The 26,853-nt window shown below is 38.6% G+C and overlaps 1 protein-coding gene across 2 annotated transcripts in view; it reads right to left on the minus strand.

Annotated features, from left to right (window-relative positions):
- Nucleotides 1–464: 464 nt before the first annotated feature.
- Nucleotides 465–26,853, minus strand: part of PLXNB2 (plexin B2) — a 256,257-nt gene continuing 229,868 nt past the window's right edge. For both annotated transcript variants that reach the window (XM_085309906.1, XM_085309907.1), the window contains 14 exons: nt 25,868–26,097; nt 24,659–24,840; nt 23,805–23,871; nt 23,560–23,706; nt 20,182–20,338; nt 19,063–19,163; nt 17,076–17,160; nt 11,180–11,334; nt 9,579–9,739; nt 8,756–8,903; nt 8,191–8,255; nt 7,355–7,430; nt 5,270–5,344; nt 465–2,370 (listed from right to left, as the gene is read on the minus strand). In XM_085309906.1, coding sequence (XP_085166032.1) covers nt 2,266–2,370; nt 5,270–5,344; nt 7,355–7,430; nt 8,191–8,255; nt 8,756–8,903; nt 9,579–9,739; nt 11,180–11,334; nt 17,076–17,160; nt 19,063–19,163; nt 20,182–20,338; nt 23,560–23,706; nt 23,805–23,871; nt 24,659–24,840; nt 25,868–26,097 — 1,754 coding nt within the window. In that variant the 3' untranslated portion in view covers nt 465–2,265. The remainder of the gene's footprint in view (nt 2,371–5,269; nt 5,345–7,354; nt 7,431–8,190; nt 8,256–8,755; nt 8,904–9,578; nt 9,740–11,179; nt 11,335–17,075; nt 17,161–19,062; nt 19,164–20,181; nt 20,339–23,559; nt 23,707–23,804; nt 23,872–24,658; nt 24,841–25,867; nt 26,098–26,853) is intronic.

A 26,853-nucleotide genomic window follows, 5' to 3' on the forward strand; every position in this document is an offset into this window, starting at 1 on the left:
GCAGACAAGCTTGTCTGACAGGTAAGAAAGACCCCGCTACAGCATTGCCGCAGCCCGTGGTGCCTTATGGTCGCCTGCAGCTGCTCGGCGTTGAGACACGGAGGGTGGGGGGTAACTCACGGTCCCTCTGACAACCCGCCTCGCTTTCTGGTCTCTCTGGAGAGACGCCACGGAGCTCGTATCTTAATTGACTTTCAGATCCCAAGATGGATTTTCATCAGGCAACAGGACCTYACTATGGGATGTTGCAATACATCCCCTCTTCTCAAGAGTACTCTCATTTTTCAGACTAAATGCCCATAAAAAGGGCATGATGTCAGACATACCACCTGCAAAATATCCTGTGCTCTTCCATTACCAACCGCAGACCGGCRGACGCTGCTGCTATATCACCCTGTGGGGGAAGCATTAGAAACCCCTTTCTGCTCCCACCACCCCCAATTTCAGTAAAGATCCTGTGACACTTTGTGGAAAAAAACAACATTGTATTTGATTTACAATTAACAGGATTTACAAATAATGACAGCGAAACATATTAGCCACGAAATTAGGATGCCTTTGTTGATGAAGGTGTAGCTGGCAAAGCACCTTTATGTAGAAGTCTTACGTACCTTAGTCCTAGAAAGTGTAAAATAACTTATATCCCAGGCAGGTTCAGGAATGGTTATACATAAATGCAAGAGCTTGAATACAAAACAAACAACCCCCTTGCTCCCAGGCCACAGGRTAGGAAACCAGTTCTGGTGAGGCTTTTGACTTTTGGAAACTGAAGGGAAGGCCCACTGAGAATTCCTAGGGAATTTTTGGTAAAGAAAAAAAAAACCCAACAAACAGTAAAATTCATTGTATGACAACCTCCTGGGCAGGGAGAGCGGGCAGCAGACACGGTGTAGCTTGCTGAGACTCAGCAGAGCCTGGGCGCTTGGCAGGACAGTGAATGGGAACCAGTACAGATGGCAGCGCTTCATTAAAATGCTACTTTACTGCCAAAAACTTGCAAGACAAAAGGAATAAATTTTTCTGATGTGCAATAGAGCAATTTAAGAAGACGTACCTAACTTTTTGACTTGACTTAGCTTACCTATATTGTAAACACACACTTTTTGACAAGTTATTTTAATTTTTGTTGCTATGGGTTATGGTGTGTATTCAATCAAATGCAGCATTCCAAGGCTCAAAACTGATTGAGTGGTTTTCAATATATGGGTATATGATTTTTCTAATATCATACTAGTATTTTACATCACAAATACAACAAAAACAAATGGTGGTATCCTAGGACAGTTCCAAGATTCAAATAAAAAATCATCAGAACCATTCCAATATAAGATATTATACATAATCAAATCATGTTAAACAGCACACTCTCGGCAAGCAGCTAATTACAAGCATTCTGCTGGTCATGTTTTTCACACAAAAGTCATTCAAGAGCACATAAATATTTCTTTTTCTGTCTGCTTCTTTTTACAAAACCATTCATCAGATTCACAGAATTAGTACAAGTAAGGCACATTAGCATATATCATAAAACTCACAATAATAACAGAAAGTTGTAAAGTTTTAAGAGCTAATTCTCCTTTGCAGTGATTTCTGAATCAAATGAGACTTTATCAGTAGAACCCTCCTACAGGGATGACATTACTTTTACTTCCATCGCAACCAGCTGTGGTGGGTACAATACTGTGCATTACCTTGGACATAAATAATTAAATTAATTAAGAACTGCGTGTGGTAGCAAATCTCATTTTCAGATCTTACAGAAAGATCRGACACATTGTTTACTATGTTCATTATGAGCACAGACCTAGTAGTTTTAGGGCTATATGGAAATCAATTTCCAGTTATCAAAATAAAAGGGGATATTGCATGTTTCTCTGAATATGCCATTGTTTTCCTAGTATAAATATTGCTTAAAATATAAAGGATGCTATAGTATTGAATTTACTTGCATAATGAATTCTAAATGCTGATGTTTCAGATTCTACTAAATTAAATGAACCATAAACTTTCCTTCTTCCACCCCCCCCACCCTGCCCCCAACCAAAGGACTCTCTTTCCCACAGAATATTCATTTACACACAACACAGCTTTTAATTAGAAGCATAATTTACAGTAAAAATTTTTTACATTACACCTCTATCAAAAAAACATGAACTCTTTCATTTAAAGTTGTAATTATACATTAAAAAATAGAACACTATTTCCTTAACAGGAAGAATGAATTTGAACATCTTTAGATCAGATTTCTTTATTGCGGCTTTTGAGTCAAAGGTCAGTCACTTTATTCTCTAATGCAGCTGCTATTTGCTGTAAACGGAAGGCAAGCTGCATTTTTTGTGCAGCTGGATCCTCTTCAAGTGCATTTATAATCTGGAAGAAATAAACATAGAATGTTTAGAATCATTTAGCTGAAAATACATGGACAGTTCCCGGAGCGAGTGTCTGACAGTAACTTGGCATTAAAGAGTCTTTTGCGTTCACTCTGTACCAAAGATAAAGTCCATCTACTAGGCCCCACGTCCCATTTTTACACAAAGGCAATAAAAAAGATTTTGTCCATTACTTTAAGTTGCTGTAATGTTTCCCATTATGTTGGGATCCAAGCAAATTAATAGACAGTACTTCATCTTTCGAAATACTGCATTCCAAGATGGAGCAGGCAGTGGAAAAACTTAGAAACATTTATTTTGTAGCTATTGAAGAAACTGATGTGACTTGAACTGCACTCTACAAGGCTTAAGAGTCATTCAGCAGCGGGAACTAAGCCCCATGCCCAGGAGCTTCGGCGAGGAGAAGCTCCTGGGTGGTCCGTGCATAGGCACAGCTACGAGCAATGAAAGGTCTCTTCCATCTATAAACAGGATCGTGAAGCAGACGGCCTGGCCGCTGTGCCAGGGAGCTGCAGGCACCTTCGCCGGGGCTCTCTGAGAGCACGGCTGAGACCTGGGCCCAGCGTCACGGAGCCCAGGTAGCCCGCAGCTCGCCGGAGGAGCCCCCCAACCGCCCGCATGCAGCCTCTCCTCTACGGGCTCTGTACAGACCGGCACGACCCCTGGGCACAAGGGATTTTAAAACAAGAGCTAGAAAAGGTCAACTATTATGAGAAGGCTTTTCTTCAAATAGAGTTTTTTAGGGCTTTTCAAGATCAAATTTCAAAGGTTTCAAAAGGTTTTCGTTTCTATCATCCTTTAGGGTGATAGAAATCCATAAACTATTAGATTTCTCCACTAGGACACTGTCAAATGGCAAAATCATTCCTTTTCTAAAAATCAACTTTATTAATAAAAGTCAGACACTGTAATCAAGYAGAAACCTTTAGCTATGTTTAAATACTACGCAACCTCTAAAGTGCAAGAACCGGAAAAATAGTTTCCCTGACACTAACTGTTATTCTAACTACTTCTTACCCTTTATTGACAATAGAGATTAATGAAGTCAGTATCAATCTAGCTACGAGTTTAACTTTCAGGGACTGGTACAGGACTTGATTTTTAAACACCACAGTAAATGTGTTTAGAAATCACTATTTCAACCATTTTGTTTTTAAAGCATGGAAACATTTTTACAAGAGAGTTAATAAATACTTATGACAGTATTTAAACTCGGCCAAATTTAATTTGACAGTGTTCCCTTAATTCAACCAATTATGTCTAGCTGTAACTCCTTGAATCTTGACTAAATAATTCAGGATTATCTCTGCTGGTGGATATACCCTTCATATAAATGTGGACAATTAGACTGTACCCACTTAGTCATGTACCCACAAGCCCTGCAGAGATGCACAAGGTGCAGCGCATGCTGGGAACCATACTTTCAGTATTAAAGACAAGGGCAGYTGCAAAATGTTCCAATTTATGCAAATTAAAACATTTTTATGGAAAACAAATAAGCTCAATTAATTTTACAAAATGGTTCTTGACAGATTATCTCCATAACTCTGAGTTAGGAGCCGTAGGATCACATACACCTTGTTGTTACACAGCWCTGTATGCAAAAGGAAGAGCTGCAGATATGCTTTGTGATTTGCTGGCCTTTCACTGATAAACTCGAACAGACTGTTGAAAACAAATGAGGCTCAGCCTTTGCCTTCACCTGCCAACAAAAATGAGAATCCAGAAACCATGATCGGAAGCAGGAATTCATGGTTTCTGGATATACATATGTGTATACCTGGAATGTGTCGTAAATCAGGTTACTTAACCCTGGGGAAGAGGAGTGAGGAGGCCAGTGCCATCACATTGGCCTGCATACCTCTGACCATTTTCCCCACTGGCTCCAGTTGCAGGAACGCTTCAGCTAATTTGATTTTCCTTGCTTACATTYGTTTTGAAGCTGTGAGAGGCTGGCTGCTCCTACATAAAGCTGCTGCAGTGAAGCTGAGGATGGGACTCACTGTCATCAGTGGTAAGTGTAAGTGAAAACAAGAATTGTGGTGAGGTGCAAGACAAACTGAAGAGAGCTCAAAAGGGTTGTTCTCCTTTTTTGATTCAGCATCTGTTCTTATTTGCTTTGATTTAATTCTAAGAGTTTTCTGGAGACTTTCATTTCCATGGAAACCTTTGAATACAAGTTCCCTTCTCTCTTTTTGTTTTCAGATTAAATTTGGAGAGCTATAGCCACAGCCCAGCCACACTGGGATATTCTTTGTTCCCCTTTCCACACAGCCTGCAGAATCCAAGCAACATTTTGGACTAAATCTGTGAGCTTACTTTTGAATCAGACTATATTCAGCAGTTATTTTACCTTGGTTTACCTTGGGCAGGCACCTCATTTGCCATGGCACAATGGGGACTGGAGCATGTATGGAAGCTATAAGCATAGCTTAACTAATAGGAAAGGCACTGCTCCATTCCTACAAGCGAAACAATTTTCATGGACTGTTCCTAATAAAAAAGCTACTAGCTTGAACCCTGACCTCCCAGGATTGCTTTTTGCTCAGTGGCATTCTTAAAGCCTAATTCTTAGGATTTAGGATGGCAGGAGAACTGAAGAAAAATGATTTTTAAATCTGTTTCTCTTCCAGATCTARTTAAGCTATCATTACCAAAAGCAGATAGCCCATAACGAAACTGTTCATTTATATGTATACCCCCTTCACCAGTGTAAATGCCAAGTGATGTGTGTAAGTGCAAAGTTGGAGGTATCTGTTCAGCATTGCTTTTACCTGCTTATCCAGGGAATTATAAAAGTTGTTTGTTTAGGTTGATGTTAGCCTTTGTAACATGATATTAACATTAATATTATCAAAAAACCAAACTCCACTACTTACCTCATCATAGTATTTGTTAGTATACTGGTAGAGTTGGTGTAGAGCCACAAGCGTATTTAGAGAATCAGTATGTGCCTGTTAAACAACACAAGTGAGCAGCAAACATGTCAAAATCTGATCACAGACAGCTAAAAATTATGCACATGCATGACCGTTGGATACAACAGCCAATTCTATTTTCATAGTCAAGTTCTGCATCCTGTAACTTATTGTTAAGTTGACAGTTCGAGCAGAAAAATGGGTGAGAAAACTTTTGTTTGGTCATTTTTAGATCAAGATTTTCCCACTGGTGTTTTTCCAGCCTGTCCACAGCTCTGACACTGGAGGTGGAAAATATTTTGAATTCTGAATGTCAAACCACAGATTACAGCTCAAACATCTGTTAAAAACAAGACTACATATAACTAAGGCATTTAGTTAGTACAATCTGTATATTGTTGAGATACTAAATGTTGATTCTGTCACTGTTATGTCTGGTTTTGAAATCCTTTTTCCAGCTCTTTTTAGCTGTTTGAAACTATTCACATCTCACTATAGCAAAGGTGTAATTCATCAAGTCTGCAAGCACATTTACATTTGGAAAAAATCCATCTGGATCACAAAGATGGAAAGGACTTTAAATGAAGCAGGAAATAACCCTAACATTACCTCTTCCATGACATTTAATGTCTTAGTGAACGTACCCTACCTGTCTAAATGTCTGTTTTCATTCAAATGTATAGGGTTCGAGGTTCCATCTATGCCTTTAAGTCTTTAAAATTAGTAGAGAAAATGAAGAATTACAAAATATTGCTACTGGCATAAATGATTACCCAAGGTATAAAGCAGCAAGAAATGTCCATCTTTCTTTGTTCTGTAAGAGTCACTTCTAAAGCTGGTCAAAATTTGGAATTTTGTAGCAGCCCTTACGTATTTATTTTTATCACAATTTGTAATGTAAACAGAAAGGTTCGACAAATTCTGCTGATTTTAAAATATGCTTTTGAATTTATTTTTAATCACTAAACATCTTAATTTTATATACATCTCAATTTTTGAGATAAATAACATGAACTGGAAAATGAAATGTCACTGCAGATGAGTTGTGTAGCGAATGACTGAAAATAGAAATGTTCTCACAAGGAAGTTGATCCGCAAAATGTTAGGTCCTATGGGCATTGATATGAATAAACTACAGAAATTCCCCAAACATCTTCATAACATTAGAAGTCTCAAACTGAACTCAGTAAGAAAACCAGCCAATAAATACAGTATCTCTTTGCTCAGGCTAAACAAAATCTATTAGGACTGGTGAGGGCTTCTCCTAGTTCTCTAAGTCAAATTGAGGGCTCCCAAGGTGCAAGCCTGCTTTAGCTAAGCTCAGCTGCCGTGCGGAGAGGCTCTTTCGAGGCTGAAAGGGGTTTTGCAGTGCCTTTGCTCCACCTGCCTCAAACCAGAGTCCCCAGGGAGCAGCCAGTGCTGCTCCCTCTCCTTTCCGCGCTCTTTGCTATGACAGGCAACCCACAGTACAGGAAAAGAAAAGAAAAAGCTCTGCTTTAGAGAGCACTTGGTGAATGACTCCTGTGCACGTCCTGAGCTGCCCGTTTCCACCACCGACCTGCAGCACACATGTGCAGAGTAAAGTAGTAGTATTGCCCTTGTACACAGTTCTAAAGTACGCTGTGCTTAACATGCATGCYTCCCCCTTCATTTCTGCAATCTAATTTTTGCTGTAGTATCACTCCGTGAACTGAGTTTTTACTTGTTATCAGTATGATCAATGTTAAAAATCCTCTATATACTGCCAAGAGAAAACACCACTCAATAGTGTTATAATCTTTCTGCAAYAGACATGAAAAAAGCCACTTCGCTCTGGCACCAACACCATTCAAATAGATTTGCGGCAGTAACTGCTCTTGGTTCCCCTCAATAATCAGCATTTCAAAGGGCTAAAAGTCGCTACATTAAGCAAGAGTATTTCAGAGATGTATGAAATTATTCATTTAATTTTAGCACATACAAAAAACTCAGAGAAAGAGAAGACAGTTAAAAAGAGCACTGTACCAGGCTCCAATTTCAGGACAGGAAAACTTAAGTTATGCTTACCCTAGAAATCTCTGCTAAATGGGTATTCATATCCTGGTCGCTGACTGGCACCATCTGACGAATACCTTTGTAATAACTGCAACGAAGAACCCCAAACTTTAAATTAGGTGAAATGCACTGTGGCTTTCTGGTAATTTTGTATTTTGGTTCTGCAATTATTTTAAACACGCTTCCTAATAATGCAGGAGATGGGAGTAATCCCGTCTCCCACYAATTATTAGCATATTTTAATGTACTTGATACATTAGCAGCATATCAAGGCAAACCACACCTTATCTACAGTGTCATACCACAGGAAAAATAATCTGTTTTTAATTCCAGTTGATCCTTATTTTAGGTCTTCAAGCTTTTGAGGTCATCAACTAGCAAGGTGTTTCTCCTGCAGCAAACCTTCAGCAGTAGGCATGCAATTCTCAAATTAGAAAATGGACAAAGCCAGAGGCTGAATGGAAGGCATGTGTTCGTGAAAATGTTTTGGAGATTTAGTCTCTATTCAGTTGTGGAASTGCAGCGCTGATTAGATAGATTATATAGGTAAAGAGAAAAACTGTGGAAAAAATACTGTGTTCTTTTCTGAATAAATCTGTCTGCACACACATGAACATGCACTGGATCATAATGGCATTTCATTTCAACACTACCAGCAAGACCCTGCTCTGTCTCTTCCCAGCCTCTCATATGAACAAGGGAACGTTTTAACATGCTAGCGTAAATTTTTTATGTTTGACAGTTGACTTTGACTCTCTCAGCATTCTTCTCTGTTAATAAATACATTCACAAAGGCTTAAAATCTTGACAACTGTGAATAAATATGAAGAAAGCRTCTTTATACTTACTCTTCCACCATTTTCTTGTAGTTAGAGATTTCTTTTGCGTAAAGTAATTTATTACTTGGAGAATCCTGAAAAATTATAATAGAAATACAGTTGATTTATGAACATTTCTAGGAAGTAACAGAAAGTCAAGGACCTAAGATGACCCCTTTATAACATATGCACTTCAGCTTTTCAGATATTAACATYTGCATTTTTTTCCTTTGGTATGGGTGGGATTATTTGTCTTAGAGGGATGAATTTGACATATGACATTGTTATTGGATTTTACAAATGTATCAATATAAGATGATTCTAAATTTTGTTGGACATGAATTAATCAGTTCTCAAACCTGCTTTTTGTAAAAGCAGTTGGTATTTTCTCCTTTTTATGAATACYATTAGGCAGACTACATAATAACAATGACATGTTCACCAACCTGTTAAGTGGTGAAGTGCTAACTTCATTATCAAATTAAAAAGAAACTATCAATGCTGTATCTCCTTTGAGAACGGGTATTGTCTGTGATGATGCCCTTTGTCTCGTCAGGCATGAACGCAGTCAGGATGTAGAATGCAAATCACTTACTCTGCTTAATTTGTGCTCTGTTCTTGTGCAAGCATCCATGAAAGTCTGTGCAATGACCGACAAGGAAGCATCCACTACTTCATGAACGTGAACATCAAAGATGAAATGGGGATTTTTCAATATGTTTACCCAGAATCTAAGAGGCAAGCTGAAAAGCAAGGAAAAAGATAAGTAATCCATTTTAAACAACAAATGTTCTACAACAACACRAAAATTCAAAGGAAATTAATTATGGGTTTCACATTTTGATCTCCTCACTACAGTGAATTTTAATTTTATATTTCAACAGTTACATAAACTATCTGTTGTCTAGTTTCCATGTCTGATGACAATGCCTTTACACCTTTCACTGCTACATCAAAATGAGAAAAAATCAGCTGAGAAGAACTCTGAGTGCCCCAAAACAGCAAGAGAAAATATTTATGTGGTTAGAGAAAAGCCCTGACTAACATTTTATTAGATTTTGTGCTTTCGCAGGTAAATCTAGTCCCATTTGCACTTCGCTGTTCTGGGGGATCTTATTATGAAGGAGGAGCACAGAAGGGAATCCCCAATTTCAGAGGCATTGAAGAAAGACAACAAGTAATAAAAAACAAGGAGGGAAATGTGCCAAAGGCAATCCCATTGTAAGCTGGYTTCATTCTTGCAGTTTTTGGTTGTAGGGAGAACCCTTTTGATCAACAGRAACATATTATCTCAGTAAAAACTATACTGAGAATTATAAATGACATTTATGTGTCACTTTGATCTGTGGTTAGAGTGTCCCTGTAGAACAGGGATTAAACATTCATTTTCTTCAATTGTTTTTCTCTTCATACTGTACCTATTTGTTTTCCAGATGTGGATGGTATCTTCATCCTTGATGTCATGTTTTTCTGCTTGCTCATCAAGAAAGTCAAAGAAGTATTTCACAGCTGGTGGCACCACATGATTTGAGTTAAGCACACTATGAAAAAAGTTATCTACAAACTGCTGAAGTGTCCCCTGAAAGTGAATTGAAAACAATCTATTACATTTGCATTACAGGCTGAATTCAGTGCCATCCTAGATGGTTTTTTTTTTCCATTTACACTAACAGCCTCTATTCCAGGTGCAATCACTGAAGGCCTTCATTCTSAATACTAAGGGTGCAAGATGACAAAAATAAGCAAATTCTCAATGCAACGACCTTGCCAGCAGCTAAACAGCAAAGACCTTCCAGAAACAATTTTATGCTCTAGTCYGAAAGGTTGTGACTTCGTTGACTGTTATATGGTTAACACACAAAGGTGTGCTTTGTGCCTGACAGATGGAAGAAGCAAAAACTGGTTGTTAAGTATACAACATATGCACAGCTCAGGGCCATCGTGCACATAAATAAGTGTGGGCAATGTTCTGCTTGTTTTGAGGCTTTCCACTCCCAATTTCTCTGACTCCAGAGCATCATATGCTATTACAGCATTTTTTAGAAATGAATTGGGAGGAATAAGTAACAGTGACCATTTCATTTTTCGTTTAGGGGTAACCAATTGGGTCTCATTAGACACAGAGCCTGGCCCAACTCCATGGACTCTGCAGAGCCTGAGGAGCAAAATGCATTCAAAGGGCTGCCAAAGCTCCCCACCATCATGCCCCAGTGGCTCCACATGAGCTAGTAAAAGCTCCAGACTGGCAATAATCTCTAAGCCATCAGGAACAGAAAAGGGGAGGCTGCAGGGAATATGTTAATGAAAGAGAGGGATATAAGCATCTTGCTGGCTCTTCATCCTGAGTCCATGTCCTTCATACACAAACTTTCCCCTGTATCTACTTTCACATCTGGTCAAATGGCCTTAGCTGGAGCTAGACTGCCCTCATCTTCCCCAACAACAGCCACTGGGTCCTAGCTCTTGGGTCAGTAAACATGTTATTCTGAAAAACTTCAAAATAATTCTTTCTGCAAGAAAGTATACTTAGCAAAATTATATTGGCTGTGATACATTTTGCTGTATAAGCACTAAAAGTTCTAAAAGGACTGTTAGGATTTGAAAATACATTAATTATTTTTTTAGATTATACTGCAGTGTTGACCACAAATAAAAACAGGGAAATATAAAGTGCTACAGCAGTATATAAAGGATTTGATTCTAAATAAAAAACAAAATAATTTTATCTAAACAGATGTCATAGAAGAGAGTATCTATCTTCACCTTGCAAGAAAAATCCTCATTTAACTAATGCAGAATTATAGTTCTCAGGTTTCATCAGGAAATGTACTTTATCTCCTTCCCAGTAACGTTCTTGAAGACATATTAATCACTTCAAGATCTAAATACAAGCTTGTATGTATGCGACCCAGATATTCAAAATTTCAGCCAAAAGCACGATTAAGAAATGCGTCATTCTATTTGGCTGTACCTCCAGGTTCAGAGGAGTGTGCTGTAACAGTGAACACCTCACCCCTACCTTCACAGAGAGAAGTCTTGTCAGGTAGATCTCTGTAATGGCTTTGGTTCTCTCTTTCTCTTTGACGCTCCCCCGCTTCGATTTACCTTCATCAATCTCATCCACGGGCCGGACTAGGTGCCAGACCTTGTTTTCATCTTCCAGGAGTGCATGTCCTAGGAGCAGCCATTGCAATAGTTACCAAAAACTCCCCCTCCAAAACAGCAATGTGAAAATAGTAATACACATAACTACATGCAATATCCTTCTTCTCTTTCCTAAGGCGTTTCATCATGCCAAGAGGAGCTAGATGACTCCAATTCTGTCCAACATACACAACTCAAGTACTAAATYTTCTACAAGACAGAAGCTGAAAAGGTAACACTGAGGCGAGGTATGTGGCTTGCTCCAGCCAACAGCAGAGACAGAGGGAGGAATCTCACAGTAAGGAAACTCCTGTTAGGTCACACAAGCACTCTATGTGTATTTTTGAGGCTCCCCACACTGAAATACTCTATGCCCTTATAAGTTCTCAGAGATCTGATCAAGTTCAAGAAACTCAGCTAGCTGTCACTCCACAAYCAACGCAGAGCGAGTGTTTGTAGCTCACTCCAGGTGCAATGCAAGATATGGTCGTACGAGCTGTGGTGAACTTGGCAGTGGCAATTTAAGAATTTAGTTTCAATCTTTTTTCTCAGTATCATCATCAAATTTACATTTTTTACCYTAAATGCTGAGTTCAAAGTATGGCATCTTAGTTCAAACCTGCCTTTATCAGCACTTTAGGCTTAACTACTTGACTTTGTAGCTGAAATGAGAAAAAAAACGCATCCTTTTGCTGAGAGGGCATGAACTCCCACAGAGGTAATAACTGCAGGCAGCAAATTCGTAATCCATTACAATAGGATTATTTAAAATTTGTTTGTCAGTAACCGTAGCATAAYGCAGAGAAAGAGACTCACACCAAGTCTATTATCATGCAGCAGAAAGCAGAGTAAGCGCCTGGATGCTTATGGCAGCCCAGCTGATAACAGGAACTTGCTGTGTTACCCATCCCTTGATCACGTGCCTGGGCCCTACACTTAGTTTAATAATCACAGAGGGTAATAAACATAGGATCTGGCATTCAAGTATCRGTAGCAGGAGAATGTTCAGCTAAAATCTGTGTTTGAGTATCTTTTGTTTCAAGAAATTCAAAAAGACATAATAAGATTGTTATAACTTGCCATTGGTTTCCCTTGGAAAAAGATTCAGTGTCACAAACTCAGTTAATGARCTATTACAGCCAAAAATTTGAAAGATTCTTGCAATTCAAAACTGATGTTTTCCACTGCAGCTGTGATTTAGTTACATTATACACATGCACTTACATTAAAGCATAAAGTTTAACTGTAATGTAAAATAATTTGTGTAATGGGGCTGAATTGCRATTTTTCTGGGAAAAATAACTTTCAATTTTTAAAAATGTCTATGATTTTAAATGCACCGATTCACCAGCTTGTACTGGAAGACCACCACTGATTTTAAGGATTATGCCAAGTAGGTATATTAATACCACTTCAAGGATTTAAAGAAAGAATAAGGAAAACCAAGAGATCTGAAACTAAGTTCCTCAAAAACTACATTAAATTTATGAGATTGCATATGTGCTCAGTATTTTATATTGTAGGGGAAAATAACATTTTAATGTAACCTGGAAAAGCCAACACTTCTGCTTGAATCCATTTTACATATTCTCAAGAAAAGCACTAGCTATGCAGCCTTCTGGTATCTTTACTAATTTTTGACTAGGTAGATTCTTTCTCCCCCCAGATTTCCCACACTTAATTATGTTGTCATTTCAAAGTCCTTAATTAGGCTTGGAAGTTCATGCCACTGAAGTAAGGTAGAAATAAAAGTTAATGCTTTATTTTGAAGCAGYTATGATTTCAAAATCAATACCATTCATAACAGTCATTCACCAGTGCAGTAAAAACTGCTGATGGGCCTGAACTTTTGAATTTCTTCTGCAATGTCTGTTAATTACTTGTGTAAGCAAATAGATGAGAACATGCAATTACACTGGAAACTATTTTTCAGCCTTATGCAAGTTGCTTGGTACAGTTCTGCTTCCTCCTCTGATTCGCAGGAATTTATCCTCCTGATAGTATGGCTAGTATGGCCAAATTTAACTTTGGAGTAAAGAGAAACAACCAAGTGGAATTCCATGCAGACTGCTTGCCCTCACATGTAGCTTAATTTGGCCCGTGTTGAATTAGCAACAACAGAACTGGCTACTAGTGCAATAGTATTTATTTCACACAAAAGTAGGCCCTAATAGAAAATAACTCAACCAGATGAGCTTTTGTAATACAAAGATCCTATTTCTCTGCTAAAAATAGTTTCAAGAAAGAGGAAGAGAAATTCAGAACACGGGGCAACACAACGCATTATCGCTATGGTTGCTAAGAGGAGATAATATTACTGTGAGATAACATTTTCCCCAGTGGAAAACTAGGAAGTGAAGAAAGCAAAAGAGTGAATGCCAATATTTTGGCAGTCACATTATGCATCAAGCTGTAACCAGGGAGAAAGCTGCACTCACCAGGTCAAACAACTTTCCTCCCAGYGCTCCACTTCATGGCCCTTTGAGAATTCTTTGGCTGATATAAAATAACACTGGAGAATAATCACAACTGTGCTGACTAATTATAGTGGCAGAAACCAAATATAAACATGGTGGAAGCAACTGASATGGAGACAGGCAACACAGCCTCTTTTGCATGCCCTGGAGCAAATTAGCTTCCATCCAGGGTCCTCATCCCTGATAAATACACCTATCTACGCAGATGCCCTACACGGATCTGCAAATCTGTATGTCTTATCTGCAACCTTCTGGCTACTCTAAACCAGAACAAGAATAATAGTTATTAACAACAACAACAACAACAACAAACAGAAAAAAAACAGAGTAAGTCACCAACAGAGAGCAGTTTTGGCTTACAGTTCGATACAGAGATATTAGTACAAAATATATCTGTATCGGAGATTGAAACCATTCTCCGTCTTGATACAAATCAGTAATTGTATTTTTTATCTCCAGAGGCAAAAGATTCTGCATTTAATTTGTCACAACCTCCAGCCTATAGTGTCTTCCTGTTAGAAGCTGTGATTCAAAGCCAGAATGGAAGCAATGCCAAGTTTTAGAGCAACATCTCTGAACATGGTTTTACATTTTTGTTCTGTGCAAAGTCTAGTACTTTGGCAGACAGTCAATGGCTTCAGCCGACAATTCTCAATGCAAAAGGTGCAAGTTAATGAGAGAYTCTGGATGAAAGGAAAACCACTTCGTCACAAGTCTTATTCAAAGAGCAGGGATAGGATATTCTATTTATTCCAACTCTGTAAATCCCTGACTGTCATCTAAATGCATATGTGTGGGAGGGGAAGTCTCTGATCTTTTCCTCTCTTTTTTACACAGCATAGCATCTCACAAATCACTGTCACTGTAGGCTGTTGCTTTGCCCTAGCTTTGTAACATTTTATAGCTTTCCAAAAGAACAAGCTGGCACCAGAGAGCTCTGAAGACCCCTAGGCACTAATGAAAATGTGCTAGCTTGGCATGAAATACTACTGTCTTCCCAAATTTGTACATTGCTACAGTTCAAGAGAGGGTGAGGAGAAAAATCAAGGTGGAAGTCAACTTCTCTTCATGTTTTGGGATCTGAACTATCTCTACAGGCTTTTTTACCTTCATGTACCAGAGTATTTGTGATAGCACTGGCCCCAGTAACCTGCTTTTCCTTTACAATTTACTATGCCATATGTATGACTAAAGAGTTCATCTTGGAGTGCAGTCCAGGTATATTCGGTAAGCTTCTTCGCACTGAACTGATGCCACAGATATAATCATAGAAGAAAAGAAAACCCCCAAACTTCACATGGTTTTGTTCTCAACTGCCAGTTAYACCACACAGAGAGTAAGGTGGGGAAGACAGGAAGATCAGGAAGCCAGAACTGGACACTTAACGCCTACCTATGTTAAAAGAAAGCAAGTGAAGAACAACAACAGGCTCCGTGTGTCAGTCTGCTCCAGCTCTTGGGACAGGAGCTGATTACTGCCTCAGCAGTCATTGAGCAGGGACTAGGAATCAGCTCTTCACCCTGCTGCACTCCACTGCCCTCTGTCTTAAATAGAACAGCTTTTTAAGTTAAAATGCTAGATTGGCAACTGCCATGACGGAGGAGTAGTCACCGCTTGTCCTACTATGGTAGGCACATCCAGCAAAGAGCTGAGAGGATAGCAGCAGAGCTGCAGTTGTGACCATTAGAAGAACCTCCAAAGACCCTGGAAAAAATCTCAACAAAAAGCACCCAGGAGGAGAGGGTAAAAAGTGAACTGCAAGTAATGCTGCCTGGACTGATTTCCTGGCCAACTCTCAGTGCTAATGAAATGGAAGTCTGCACATTTTTGTTAAATAGCAATATACATCTGAGCTATCAGCTGAGAGCCATCTCCTTGAAGAATGTACATTTCTGGTTTATTATTTCCAATCTGTTTGACTGTCAAGCCCTTGAAACCTTATTAAATCCGAGATCAGTAAATCTGTTTAAAGGAATGAAACTATTAGGTGAAGCAATGGCTTTTGCAATCAACACTAGACAGAAAAGTGTATCAAATGACTTCAGGGAAGGAAGAACGATCTCAACAATTATCATCCCATAAATCTAACTTCTATTTCATGTAAAATATCTGAATATAGGATAAAAAATAGAAACTGAACATCCAAAATCTGCAGGAGAAACATATGACAAAACCCATAAATTTACAAGTAAATATTTTATGAAAATATAAGTGCATTCTAGGCAGGAATGGATATGGTATCTCAAAAGGTTTTGAGATTTAGAAAGTTAATCTGGACAGAATACTGACATGTGATGTTAAAAGCTTTAAAGGCTGTTCACAAGCTAACCAACCTTATTCTGAGTTAAGAAGTCTAGTGTTTTGTAGTAGGCAGTAGTACTGGAGTTAACTTTATGTAAATGCTGCATTAGTGATATGAAAGACAGTAAACATTATAATGAAATTCTTGATACTAACTTACAGTGGATTGAAAACTTCAAAAAGAAAAAAGGAATTGGGGAAAACTGAATTGAATCTAAAGAGATTATGTGAATGGAATGAACAAAACCAATGAACCAACCCTGGAAAATCAAGCTAATATAGCTGATAAAAAATCACTTCTCATGCACTCAAAAGGAAGGAGACACCAAATATCAATGTACAGAGAGATGAGTTTGCAAGGCAATATAGCAATAGAAATGCAATAAAAAATGCACTGCTCTACATGTCATGGAGCATGGAAACAGGCTGGTAGCACTGGTTCCTCTAGAACAGTGTGTTAAATTCTCACTTTAATGGAAGTAGAGAAAATTTGAGAGCAGACTAAGAAAGGGCAGAAAGAAAGAGAAAAAGAGTAAAGCTTAGGAAAGATGAAACATGCCTTTAGACTAATGAGACAGAACACAGAGACTGTCTAAGCAGTCCACAAGTATCTCAAGCTTGTAAAGGCCAAAGATGAAGAGAAATGGAGCAGATGATGTGCAATGGAAAGAGCTGACATGGTGTAAATAGAGGTAATGGGATTAAGAGACAAAATGCCAGGAAATGTTTACCAAGAGCAATTTCTATTAAGCTGAGGTATTGACTCATACTGATCATGGTGAAAGTCCTATCTCTCCAGGCTTTTATAACTAGAAGGAAGAAACAACGGTACAGTGGGTAACACAAAACAAGTAACCACTGTACTGCTTGGTGGGTAATATCTAGCTCCATTGATACACTTGACAAATAAGATCAATAAAATAGTATTACTGTCAGTGTGTGGGTTTTGACTTCTAGTTCTTTTGGAAGGTAGGGAAACCACATGATACATACTTTCCCCTGGGACATCTTGCTGACTATCCTCTGGCTGCTGGGAAATTCCCATTTTTGACAAGATGAGCGTTGCACCATCTCGGACCTTTGAAAATACAAACACAAGGATGTTATTACAAATAAGGTAGCATGACTGAAACTTGTTGTTAATACCTAAACTGCAGTTTTTGTAATCTTTTGCAGGGGATCTGGACTTATGATATATATTGCCCTTCAAAKGATTCTTCATTGTGCCTGTAAATCAAAACAAATTTGCTCCTCCTCCATTTACAACAGATCATATTCAAAACCTCCTCTGAGATAACTGAAAATACTRGAAAAAAAGACTTCAGTGGTTCACTAAGCCTGTGTGTGGACCCTTTACACAAAAATGGATTTATCATGAAGAATCAGACCTATTTTCTGAGGGAGTGACATCTTAACTTTCCTATCTTGAATATTTACTGCTAGAAAGGGACAAATAGCATAAAAAGGAAAGATAAGTGGACTTCAAGTGTTTGGTAGTGAGCACAGTATGAAACCTGAAACAGACAGTACAAAAATATCAACGTCTGCTCTTCTGACTATATTGTTGAACAAACCAGATCAATTTGAAATCTATTTGGACAGTGAGGTTGATTGAGAACTGGCTGAAAGGCAGAGCTCAGAGGGTCGTCATCGGTTGCGTGGAGTCTAGTTGGAGGCCTGTGGCTAATGGCGTCCCCCAGGGCTTAGTACTGGGTCTCATCCTGTTCAACTTCATCAATGACCTGGATGAGGAGACAGAGTGCATCCTCGGCAAGTTTGCTGATGATGCCAAGCTGGGAGGAGTGGCTGACACACCTGAGGGCTGTGCTGCCATTCAGAGAGACCTGGACAGGCTGGAGAGCTTGTCGGAGAGGAACATCCTGAGGTTCAACAAAGGCAAGTGCAGAGTCCTGCATGTAGGGAGGAATAACCCTAGGCACCAGTACAAGCTGGGGGCTGACCTGCTGGAGAGCAGCTCTGCAGAGAAGGACCTGGGAGTGCTGGTGGATGAGAAATTGACCATGAGCCAGCAATGTGCCCTTGTGGCCAAGAAGGCCAATGGTCTCCTGGGGTGCATTAGGAAGAGTGTTGCCAGCAGGTSGAGGGAGGTGATCCTGCCCCTCTACTCAGCCCTGGGGAGGCCTCATCTCGAGTACTGTGTCCAGTTCTGGGCTCCCCAGGACAAGAGAGACATGGAGCTRCTGGAGRGAGTCCAGCGTAGGGCTACAAAGATGATCAGAGGGCTGGAGCACCTGYCCTATGAGGAACGGCTGYGAGAGCTGGGCCTCTTCAGCCTGGGGAAGAGAAGACTGAGGGGGGATCTTATCAATGTGTACAAGTACCTGAAGGGAGGGTGTCAAGGGGAYGGGGACAAACTCTTTCCAGTTGTCCCATGTGACAGGACAAGAGGCAATGGGCAGAAATTTAAGCACAGGTTGCCCAGAGAGGTTGTGGAGTCTCCTTCTCTGGAGATATTCAAGGCCTGCCTGGATGTAACCCTGTCTAACATGCTCTAAGTGACCCTGCTGAGCAGGGAGGTTGGACTAGATGATCTCCGTAGGTCCCTTCCAACCTTACCGATTCTATGATTCTATGATTCTATGATTTTATTCAGCAGCATGGCAAAGACAAAGATAAATCTCAGGGGTAAGAAGTGACAGAGAAAAGAAAAGAAGAGACGAATATGAGACCTAGCAAAAGCACAGAGAGCTTTTTCCAAAGGATTTTGGATTTGGACTCTGCAATGATGAGGAAATCAAAGCACTGGGATTYAGGTACTATGTTTTTGGTAAGAAATTTAGGCAGTAAGTCTAGATCTAGCCTTTCATGCTCACAGGTTTTTAGTGCCTAGACACAGAGCTAGTTTTCTGTGATTCTTTACATAGAACAGGAGAAGTTTCTCTACAAACAAATTAAGATTTTATTTATTATTAGAGAACAGTTAACAGATGCAAACAACTGCTCTGAAACACCTCCTTACATTATAATGCATTAGTGTGTTGATACGTTTCCATCTGCCATCCCTTTGTGATGTTAAATCCAAGTCTGAGAGGATCTGTGCAGTAGAACCTGGACGCCACTCTATGGAGAAATTAAAAGCAGAAAAAAAAATTTTTTAACCATGTGCAAGAATAACTACTCCAAGAATATGTTTCAATTTAAAGAACCACTGACGCACTGTGGAACATTAAAAGAAGTCAGCTGGGACATGTTACAATATGTGCTATTTACTSCTTTCTAGTTTGGCCTTTATTATAGACGTTTGCATAGCTTGCGATAGTTCACACTTTTCCAAACGGTGCACATAACTTGATTATTTTCCATAGAAAGTTAAATTCCTTTGCATAAAATACAACAATTAAATATCATAAAAACTGCTGTAAGYCTGAAATAGAGGAGCAGGACTTCCTATGGAAAAGAAAAGGCATTTTTAGTTAACTTACCATGGTTTTATGAAAAACAAGAATTGAATCATCTACTTTCAAAGTAAGGCAGTAACAAAGTTATCAAAAAACTACTTAATTAGAACTCTTAGTATGAGRTTATTAATCTTTTAATCGAAATATCAACAATTTCAAAACAGAAGAGCAATTTTGAAACTCTTAAAGAARAATGATTTTCAGAGGCTGAGCATCTACTGAAAGTGTAGCTTCTTTAAGTTATGCCATCAAGAGCATCAACAGCCATCAAGCGCAAGTCAAATTCAGTATCAGTTTCTAAAATTGCATCATTACTCCTCCAACAAGTAATTGTCCATGCATTATGTCATTAGCATATTAGTTCGGACCTGAGATACTGGCTCTGTCAGGCAGGAATACATTTGTGCTAACAGTCATTAATATGTCCGTTGCGCACTAATGACAGCAGAATAAAACTTTCAGAATCACGAAAAAGAACTCTATAAGAAAGTATTCATTTTTTAATGCATATTAAGATTGTTGCAAAGTGCTATACTTCTGCATTTAGCTGAACAAGAATTCACCATTTAAACTGTATTTTTCTTCTTTTACAATAAATTGCTTTTGGAGAAAATTTTTATTAAAGAAAACCACAAAACACATTTCTCCTGTTCAATACAGTAGCACAAGTAGCTRCTTACCAAGAACTACGCTGTCTGCTTTTGGCCACTGTGAACACGGCAAATTTCGATAGACTTGGTCTATTATCTTTTCCTTTACTTGTGATATCGTATCACAGTTCAGCACTTTCACGGGTATGGAATCGCTTCCTCCATCCTGTACATATACATTTACTGTCTGTGGAGGAAAGAATGTATACAGTTATTAACATAAATTCTAGCTCATTCCTTCCATTATGACAAAACAGAAAAGATGCAGGATAGATTTTCTCATGCCTAAAAGGCTATCATTACTGAGTCTAAGAAATTCATTAAAGCTTTAAACAGAAGGAGGCCCAAGAATGAAGCAGCTGGACCACTGACAAGTTACATCTCCTTATGTAGCCTGATAACCTGGGACATAGTCAAGCACAAGCAATCAGTGCCCCAGCATAATGAGTTACCCATCATCATCTGAGCTGCACTTCACTGAACTCCTAATATATTGTAGCTGTGAGCTTGCGTGTTCCTTAACGCTATTTTCATGGTTTTACTGGTACAGTATAGATGCATACACAGATCTTCATGGTTTTATTTCGCAAGTAGAGSCGACTAATGAATGATTGTACATGTGGTCATTTAACATGGTGCAACTGATGAGTAGTGACTTGTTCAACTCTTGAACTCTTGTACTCTGATCTCCAGTGAACAGCTGCTCACTTTTTACACTTGTATACATATAACATACATAACATATATACATACAWACATATAAATAAATAAATATATATATATAAAAGCCATATACAGCATCTTTGTTGTTCAAAGATTTCGTTTGATTTTTTACTGTTATCACAATTACTCTAGTATCTCCGGAAAGCACATGTAAATAGTTTATTATAGTTCTAAAATTTAGTGTTTTCTGCTAGTATTGACATGTTTTATTTATATTAAAGAGAATCTCTTGAAAGCCTGTAATTTGCTAAATCTGGAGTGATTTTTTTTAAAGTAGTTTCATTATATAAGTGACAATTTCAAAACAGGAAAAATCAAATGAGAAGATGATGGCTAAGTAAGTGAACCTTCATGGGAGAACCCCCYCTTCACCCCCCTAGAGATGCTGATGCAAGGTATCTTTCTTTCAYTAGCTAATACAGTAAAATGGTTTTGAGTCTTCACGGATATTTTGCCAGTCAAGTGTCCTTTGGAGGCAGACGTCACCTTTGACACTTGACTGGTCAGTGATCCTGAGTACTTCACCTCTCAAATACGATCTTGTCAATCATAATCCCTAAATTTATCAGAAATAAACTTGTATGGTTGGTATTTTTAAACAGTTAAGAAACCATGCCATATGGCAGTCAAATTAAACATGATTGCACTGTCCCTTGACAGAACTCTCTAACTAATCATGAGATTTCACCTTCCTCTTCCTATTAGCTTTATGGTAATTAGACATGATTTTGCTGCTGGTTCAGTATGCAGCATGTCAGTGTAACCAGTGATGCAAAACAGACTCATCTTTTAAATAAGAACAATTAGAGAGCAGATAACTACTTTATACTGTACTTTCCCACCATGTCTCAGTTTCAGGCAGAAGTGAACTAATTAATATATGCATTAACCCACCTCAGTGCATAAATGCTCCCTGTTTACTAAACTCACATAATGTCACAGTTACCATATTGTCACCATCACATTAAAGATCCCAATAATTAAAAATAATACTAACTCACTTCATAACCTTTTATCATGCACACAGAGACATCTATTCCTCATCATCTTACACACACACACACACGTTTTGTTTTATGTCAAATAAGTGAATCTGAACCAAATACCTCTACTGCTTACAATGATTAATATCTAAGTAGTAAGCTTGTTCAGCCTACATCTGACTGTATACACAAATCTGCTTTCATATTGCATTCATCTAGCTTAATTGAAGGCATCTTTTTGTGTGTGTGTGTGAAAAGAAACAGACTGAATAAARAATTACTGACATTAAGTCTCACGTGCGTCTCACGATGCAAGTAAATTTTGTTCACTACACACAAGAGAAAATATAARCAGGATTGCCAATCAGAGTGGTACTATGGGTGGTACTTTCAGCTCAGATATGAAGATGAAAGCTCTACTAATCACTAAAATATCAACCAAATCAAAATACTTTTTCTTGCCCAGCACATGCTTTTCTTCCAGTCTAGGTCATATTCTAGCAATTCTGTGAGTCAAAGTCCTATAGCAACCTYCTCACATCAGTCCTTCCATCAACATCCTTTCAGAATACACAAAACAATGATTTTACCAGGACTTAATAAAGCTTTTTATTAAGTTTCTCTCTCCATACTGCAGGTATGCCAGTGTATCTTTCTCAGTGGAGACAACCGCAAGTGGCTACTAACACGTCAATAAAAGAGGAACCAAATCAGAGTCTGTTTAAAGCCAATGAGAAAAAAAATCCTGTCTTGATCTTTCAAGGACAGCCTGTGCATCTTGTATATTTGTTACACTATTACCTGAAGAAAAGCAGTAAGACTGTCAAAAAGAGCAAAACTAGAATTCAAACTCATGTATTTCTTCCTGAACAGCTAAAAAGCAGGCTGTTTTAGTTTTTAGAAACACAGTGTACCCTGTGAGCCAAAGCCTGATTGAAAAACTGGTGTAAATTCATGGCAGTGAAYAGAACTAAGCCAAATCAGAATCTGTAATAGAAGAGAACTGGACCATGGAGTTGGARCTCAGAGGGTGGTGGAGCTCAGAGGGCGAATTCCCTGAGCAAGGATGCTCATCTCATCCCACCTGAAGCATCTCACACAGGTCTTCAGGCCTGTCTGTAGAGGCAGCTGGCCAATGTGGGGAATTCAGGCTCCTCAGCTGGAAACATATCCCTTTGAATACCCGTTGGGTTGTCCATGTCCAGGAGACGTCAGCTCACAACTGATGAGGTGCAGGGATAGGCTCATAAGGTGATTTGGAGATCGCAGAGCCCATCTTACAGAACTCCAGAGGAGCTCATTTTGATATACTAGTAAAATGATCTCCAAAATGACATTTCATATTCTGACAAGCAGAGACCACAAGAGAGAAAGACAACCTGAAGTCCCAGGATAATGTCAATGCTAGAACTTAGGAAAAGTCAATCATGAATGAATTTAGTTTGGAAAGGGGAAGAAAGGTCTTAATTATTAGAATAATGGGAATTTTCAAGGGACAAACAGAGGAAATCTTCAAGAGGCAAAATTTTGTCTGGAGAATTACTTTTGGTCAGACTACTATCTGACTAGCACTTTTGTGCCAGTCATTACCAGGATTTMTATACAGGTCACAGGGTCCAGAAAGAATGCACTGATCTAACACTGCAGATCTTAATTTTACAGAAGAAATGATTTTATAATATAATAATCATGCTCYGCTTACCAACTGTGTATACTCTACATCATCTCCCAGTAAGCCTGTGTCATTCAGTGTATATTTGGCTTTCTTTAGTACAGCATCCACTGGGCCTTTTTCTACCTGGTGTTTGATCGCCTTGAACAATTTATAAAGAGGCTCCCCAGCATTGTCCTGTTTAAGGAAAATAAAGCAGAAACAAGATATACTCAATGCAGCATGTTTAAGTATTACTGACAAAAAAAACATAGGCAATAGACTTCAACTCTTACCTTGAGGTACTGATACAAACAAATAGACATCCAGTTAGACAACATCCTCTCAACAACAGTTTCAGATCTAAAAAACACAATCCCAAGTATGTTAGGAATATTTAATGACAAAGTTTTAGAGAAGAACATTGCTTGAAATATAATATTGTTACATGCTTAACCGCATGCACTTTCCTAATGCAGTGATTTCCCTATAGAGTCTTGAGAGCATGCACTTGCTTTAGGATAAGTGCTTTGTATTGCTCATCATTCCCGGGTACCTTCAGCTCATTACTGAAAAGCACACATCCTTTATGCAAAATCTGAAATTGTGAATATGCTATAAGAACAAGAGATAAAAAATGAACCTCATTGTGCATTTACTGGGGGAAAAAACAACAGATTACAAAAGTACAAGCATGTATGCAGAGCAGGACCTTTTTAACGAATTCGGGATAACGAGAAGGTTAAAAAACATTACAGTAAGCCCTCACTGACTACACAATGAGAGTTGATTATATGCACTCATTACGGAGATGACGTGTAGTATAAATGCTAGCTAATTTGGAATAAAATTAGATTTAAAAATTAAATCAGATGTTCGGTATTGTATTTTGAAGTAAGGTAGATGGTTCAGTAATATTGACACTGGTTTGACACTACAGCATTTGGACATTCTGCTGCCAAAAGTTTTGCCTTCTACAGCTATGCTTAGTGATCTTGTTTTTCTAATACACTTAGGCATAGGGTATTTCTGACTTCCACAGATAGCTGATATTATAATGTTGTCTATTTGCAAGGTGACCACCTTGCAAGTGAAATACATTTACAGAAAAAATAAAGAAATACAGAAAACATGACTGAATCATTCAAACCTTCTTAGCATCAGCTTTGGGTTTTTGGCCACAACATACTGCTCCATCAGTTCCAAGAACAGCGTCCTCATGATGTCAGTATAATATTCTAGCTTTCCATGTAAAGCAACGGTCAGTAAAGAGGCAAAATAAACTTTAGCTCGAGCAGAGAATTCCCTTTGGCTTTCCAGCGTGTGAATAAACTGAAAGAGGAAACAAATGCATGATTGAGTCAGAGAATAAGTTTCTAGAGTACCTCAAAACTCATCTGCAGTAAAGTGATGAGCAGTATTATTTTAATGTTAATCTCCTATGCACAGCATGGAAAGCTTTCCAAAAGTTTGAACAAACTACTTACAAGTGAATGTTACCTATAATTTCTTTAAATATACACTCACACAGTCCTACTGGTCTAACCCAAGGAACACATACATTTTACCTGAGGCATTATAAAAATGATGTTTCAATTAAAAGAAAAAAGGGTGTTCTGTGCCAATTTTTTAAAAAGCAAAATCAACTCCTCTCTTCCCCAAGTTCCCAATTCTTTCACATCAAATTACAAAAGACGCTAATCTAAGTTAGTACACCTGGGAATGCACTCTGTTCTGCCATAAACTATAATGCTACCATTAACTAGCTCAGCACTGGAGCCTCATTTAAAAAAGAAAGTTAGAAGCCCAAATCTATATTTAGGTATCTGACAATCAGCTCAGTTTTTGAGAGTGAGCAATTAGAAACCTTTTCAGAGCAGCTGAGTACGCATCAGTCTTGATGAATAGGCTACTTGTTCCTGGTCTGAGGAGTCTACGCCTCTCTCTACAAGACCGAGATCCAGTTTATGACATCCAGTAGGTAACTACTGTGACCATGACACAGAGCTGAACCTGTATCATTCCACTGATTACATTTCTTAAAAGGCTAGGGACAAAGTAACTGGGTAACTGCAGTTTTTATGCCAGATCAGGTAATGTCTGTTTCCCTACAGCCACTGTAATGTTGACTAACTCTGTACTATGTGATCTGGGTAACTCTACAGAAATATGATCATGCCTCCCCCCAGGAAGCTCTGGCCGTGAGGCCACAGATCTGGCATCAGTTACTGTGGGGCCAAACCCTTAGTAAAATCACTTATTTTGAACAATTTTGCTTCAGCTGGGAAAACCTACTTGACAGTCGGCATACACACGTAGGCCTAGCTAAGAGAGAAGATGAATCTACTTCAGTACTCACATTAATGAGAAATGATTTGCTATTGAGCAGATTGGAGAACTGGTTCAGAGCCTGCTCCACAGTCTGCCGCCTTGCCTCTGGAATATCCAGCTTCCCAGTTATCATCACGTCTTTCTCTCCGTCTTTGGAGGGCAAGAAGAAGACTCTGTCTGTGTACGTTTTGTAGTCCAGTACCGGAATTCCAGCTTCATTTATATCATTTGTCTGATCTTCCATCTCTATCATTAGATCTAGATCATGCAATATAGTTTAAGAGGTCAGTTTTTAAAAAATTAAAGCTTTTTCAAGCAACACAGCATCATTGAGTAGAAGTAACTGAACACTGAAAACTGGTTTTCATCCCATATTTTCTGTTGCCATTTTTAACAGTTATCCTGTTAACTATCACCACAGCTAATCCTGTGGTGACATCAGCATACTTGTTTTTGGTGCAAATTCTTTCCTTGTTTCTTATGTACAAAGCCTATAGAGCCTCAGTGGATGACTGGGTGGAGTTCATACATACAAATGTAGAATGGTAGCAAAGAGAAAAAAAGGAGACACTGCAGTATCGTTTTCTGTTTTTCCTTTCTAGTATATTCTATTCCCTCTGATTCCATGTAATAATAAATAATCTTTTTTAAAAGATGTAGTATATACAAGATCTTTACAATGTAAAGAGTAGCTTAAAGAGTTCACTGAAATTGATGAAAACACTTCTGTGTTTTCACAGACCCAAAAGCTTTCAAGYTCTTGACAGGGACAAGAATTAGGGAATCACCTTTCAGAGCAGTTATTTTAGCTAAAGGCTTTCCAATTACTGAGTATTGCTGACTGACTAGAACACCACGTTAATTAATATAATGACGTACTGTCTCGGCAATTTTTATTGTTCATGTCATTTATTCTTTCATCCATTTATTTTATAGCTTTCAGCAAACCGAAGGGAGAAAGTATCTTGTGGTTTCCAGCTTTGTGGTATTTGTCTGTACTTCATGCTCTTGTCA

The sequence above is a fragment of the Rhea americana genome, unplaced genomic scaffold, assembly GCF_003343005.1.
Source record: "Rhea americana isolate MKP2758 unplaced genomic scaffold, rheAme1 scaffold_306, whole genome shotgun sequence".
NCBI lineage: Eukaryota > Metazoa > Chordata > Aves > Rheiformes > Rheidae > Rhea > Rhea americana.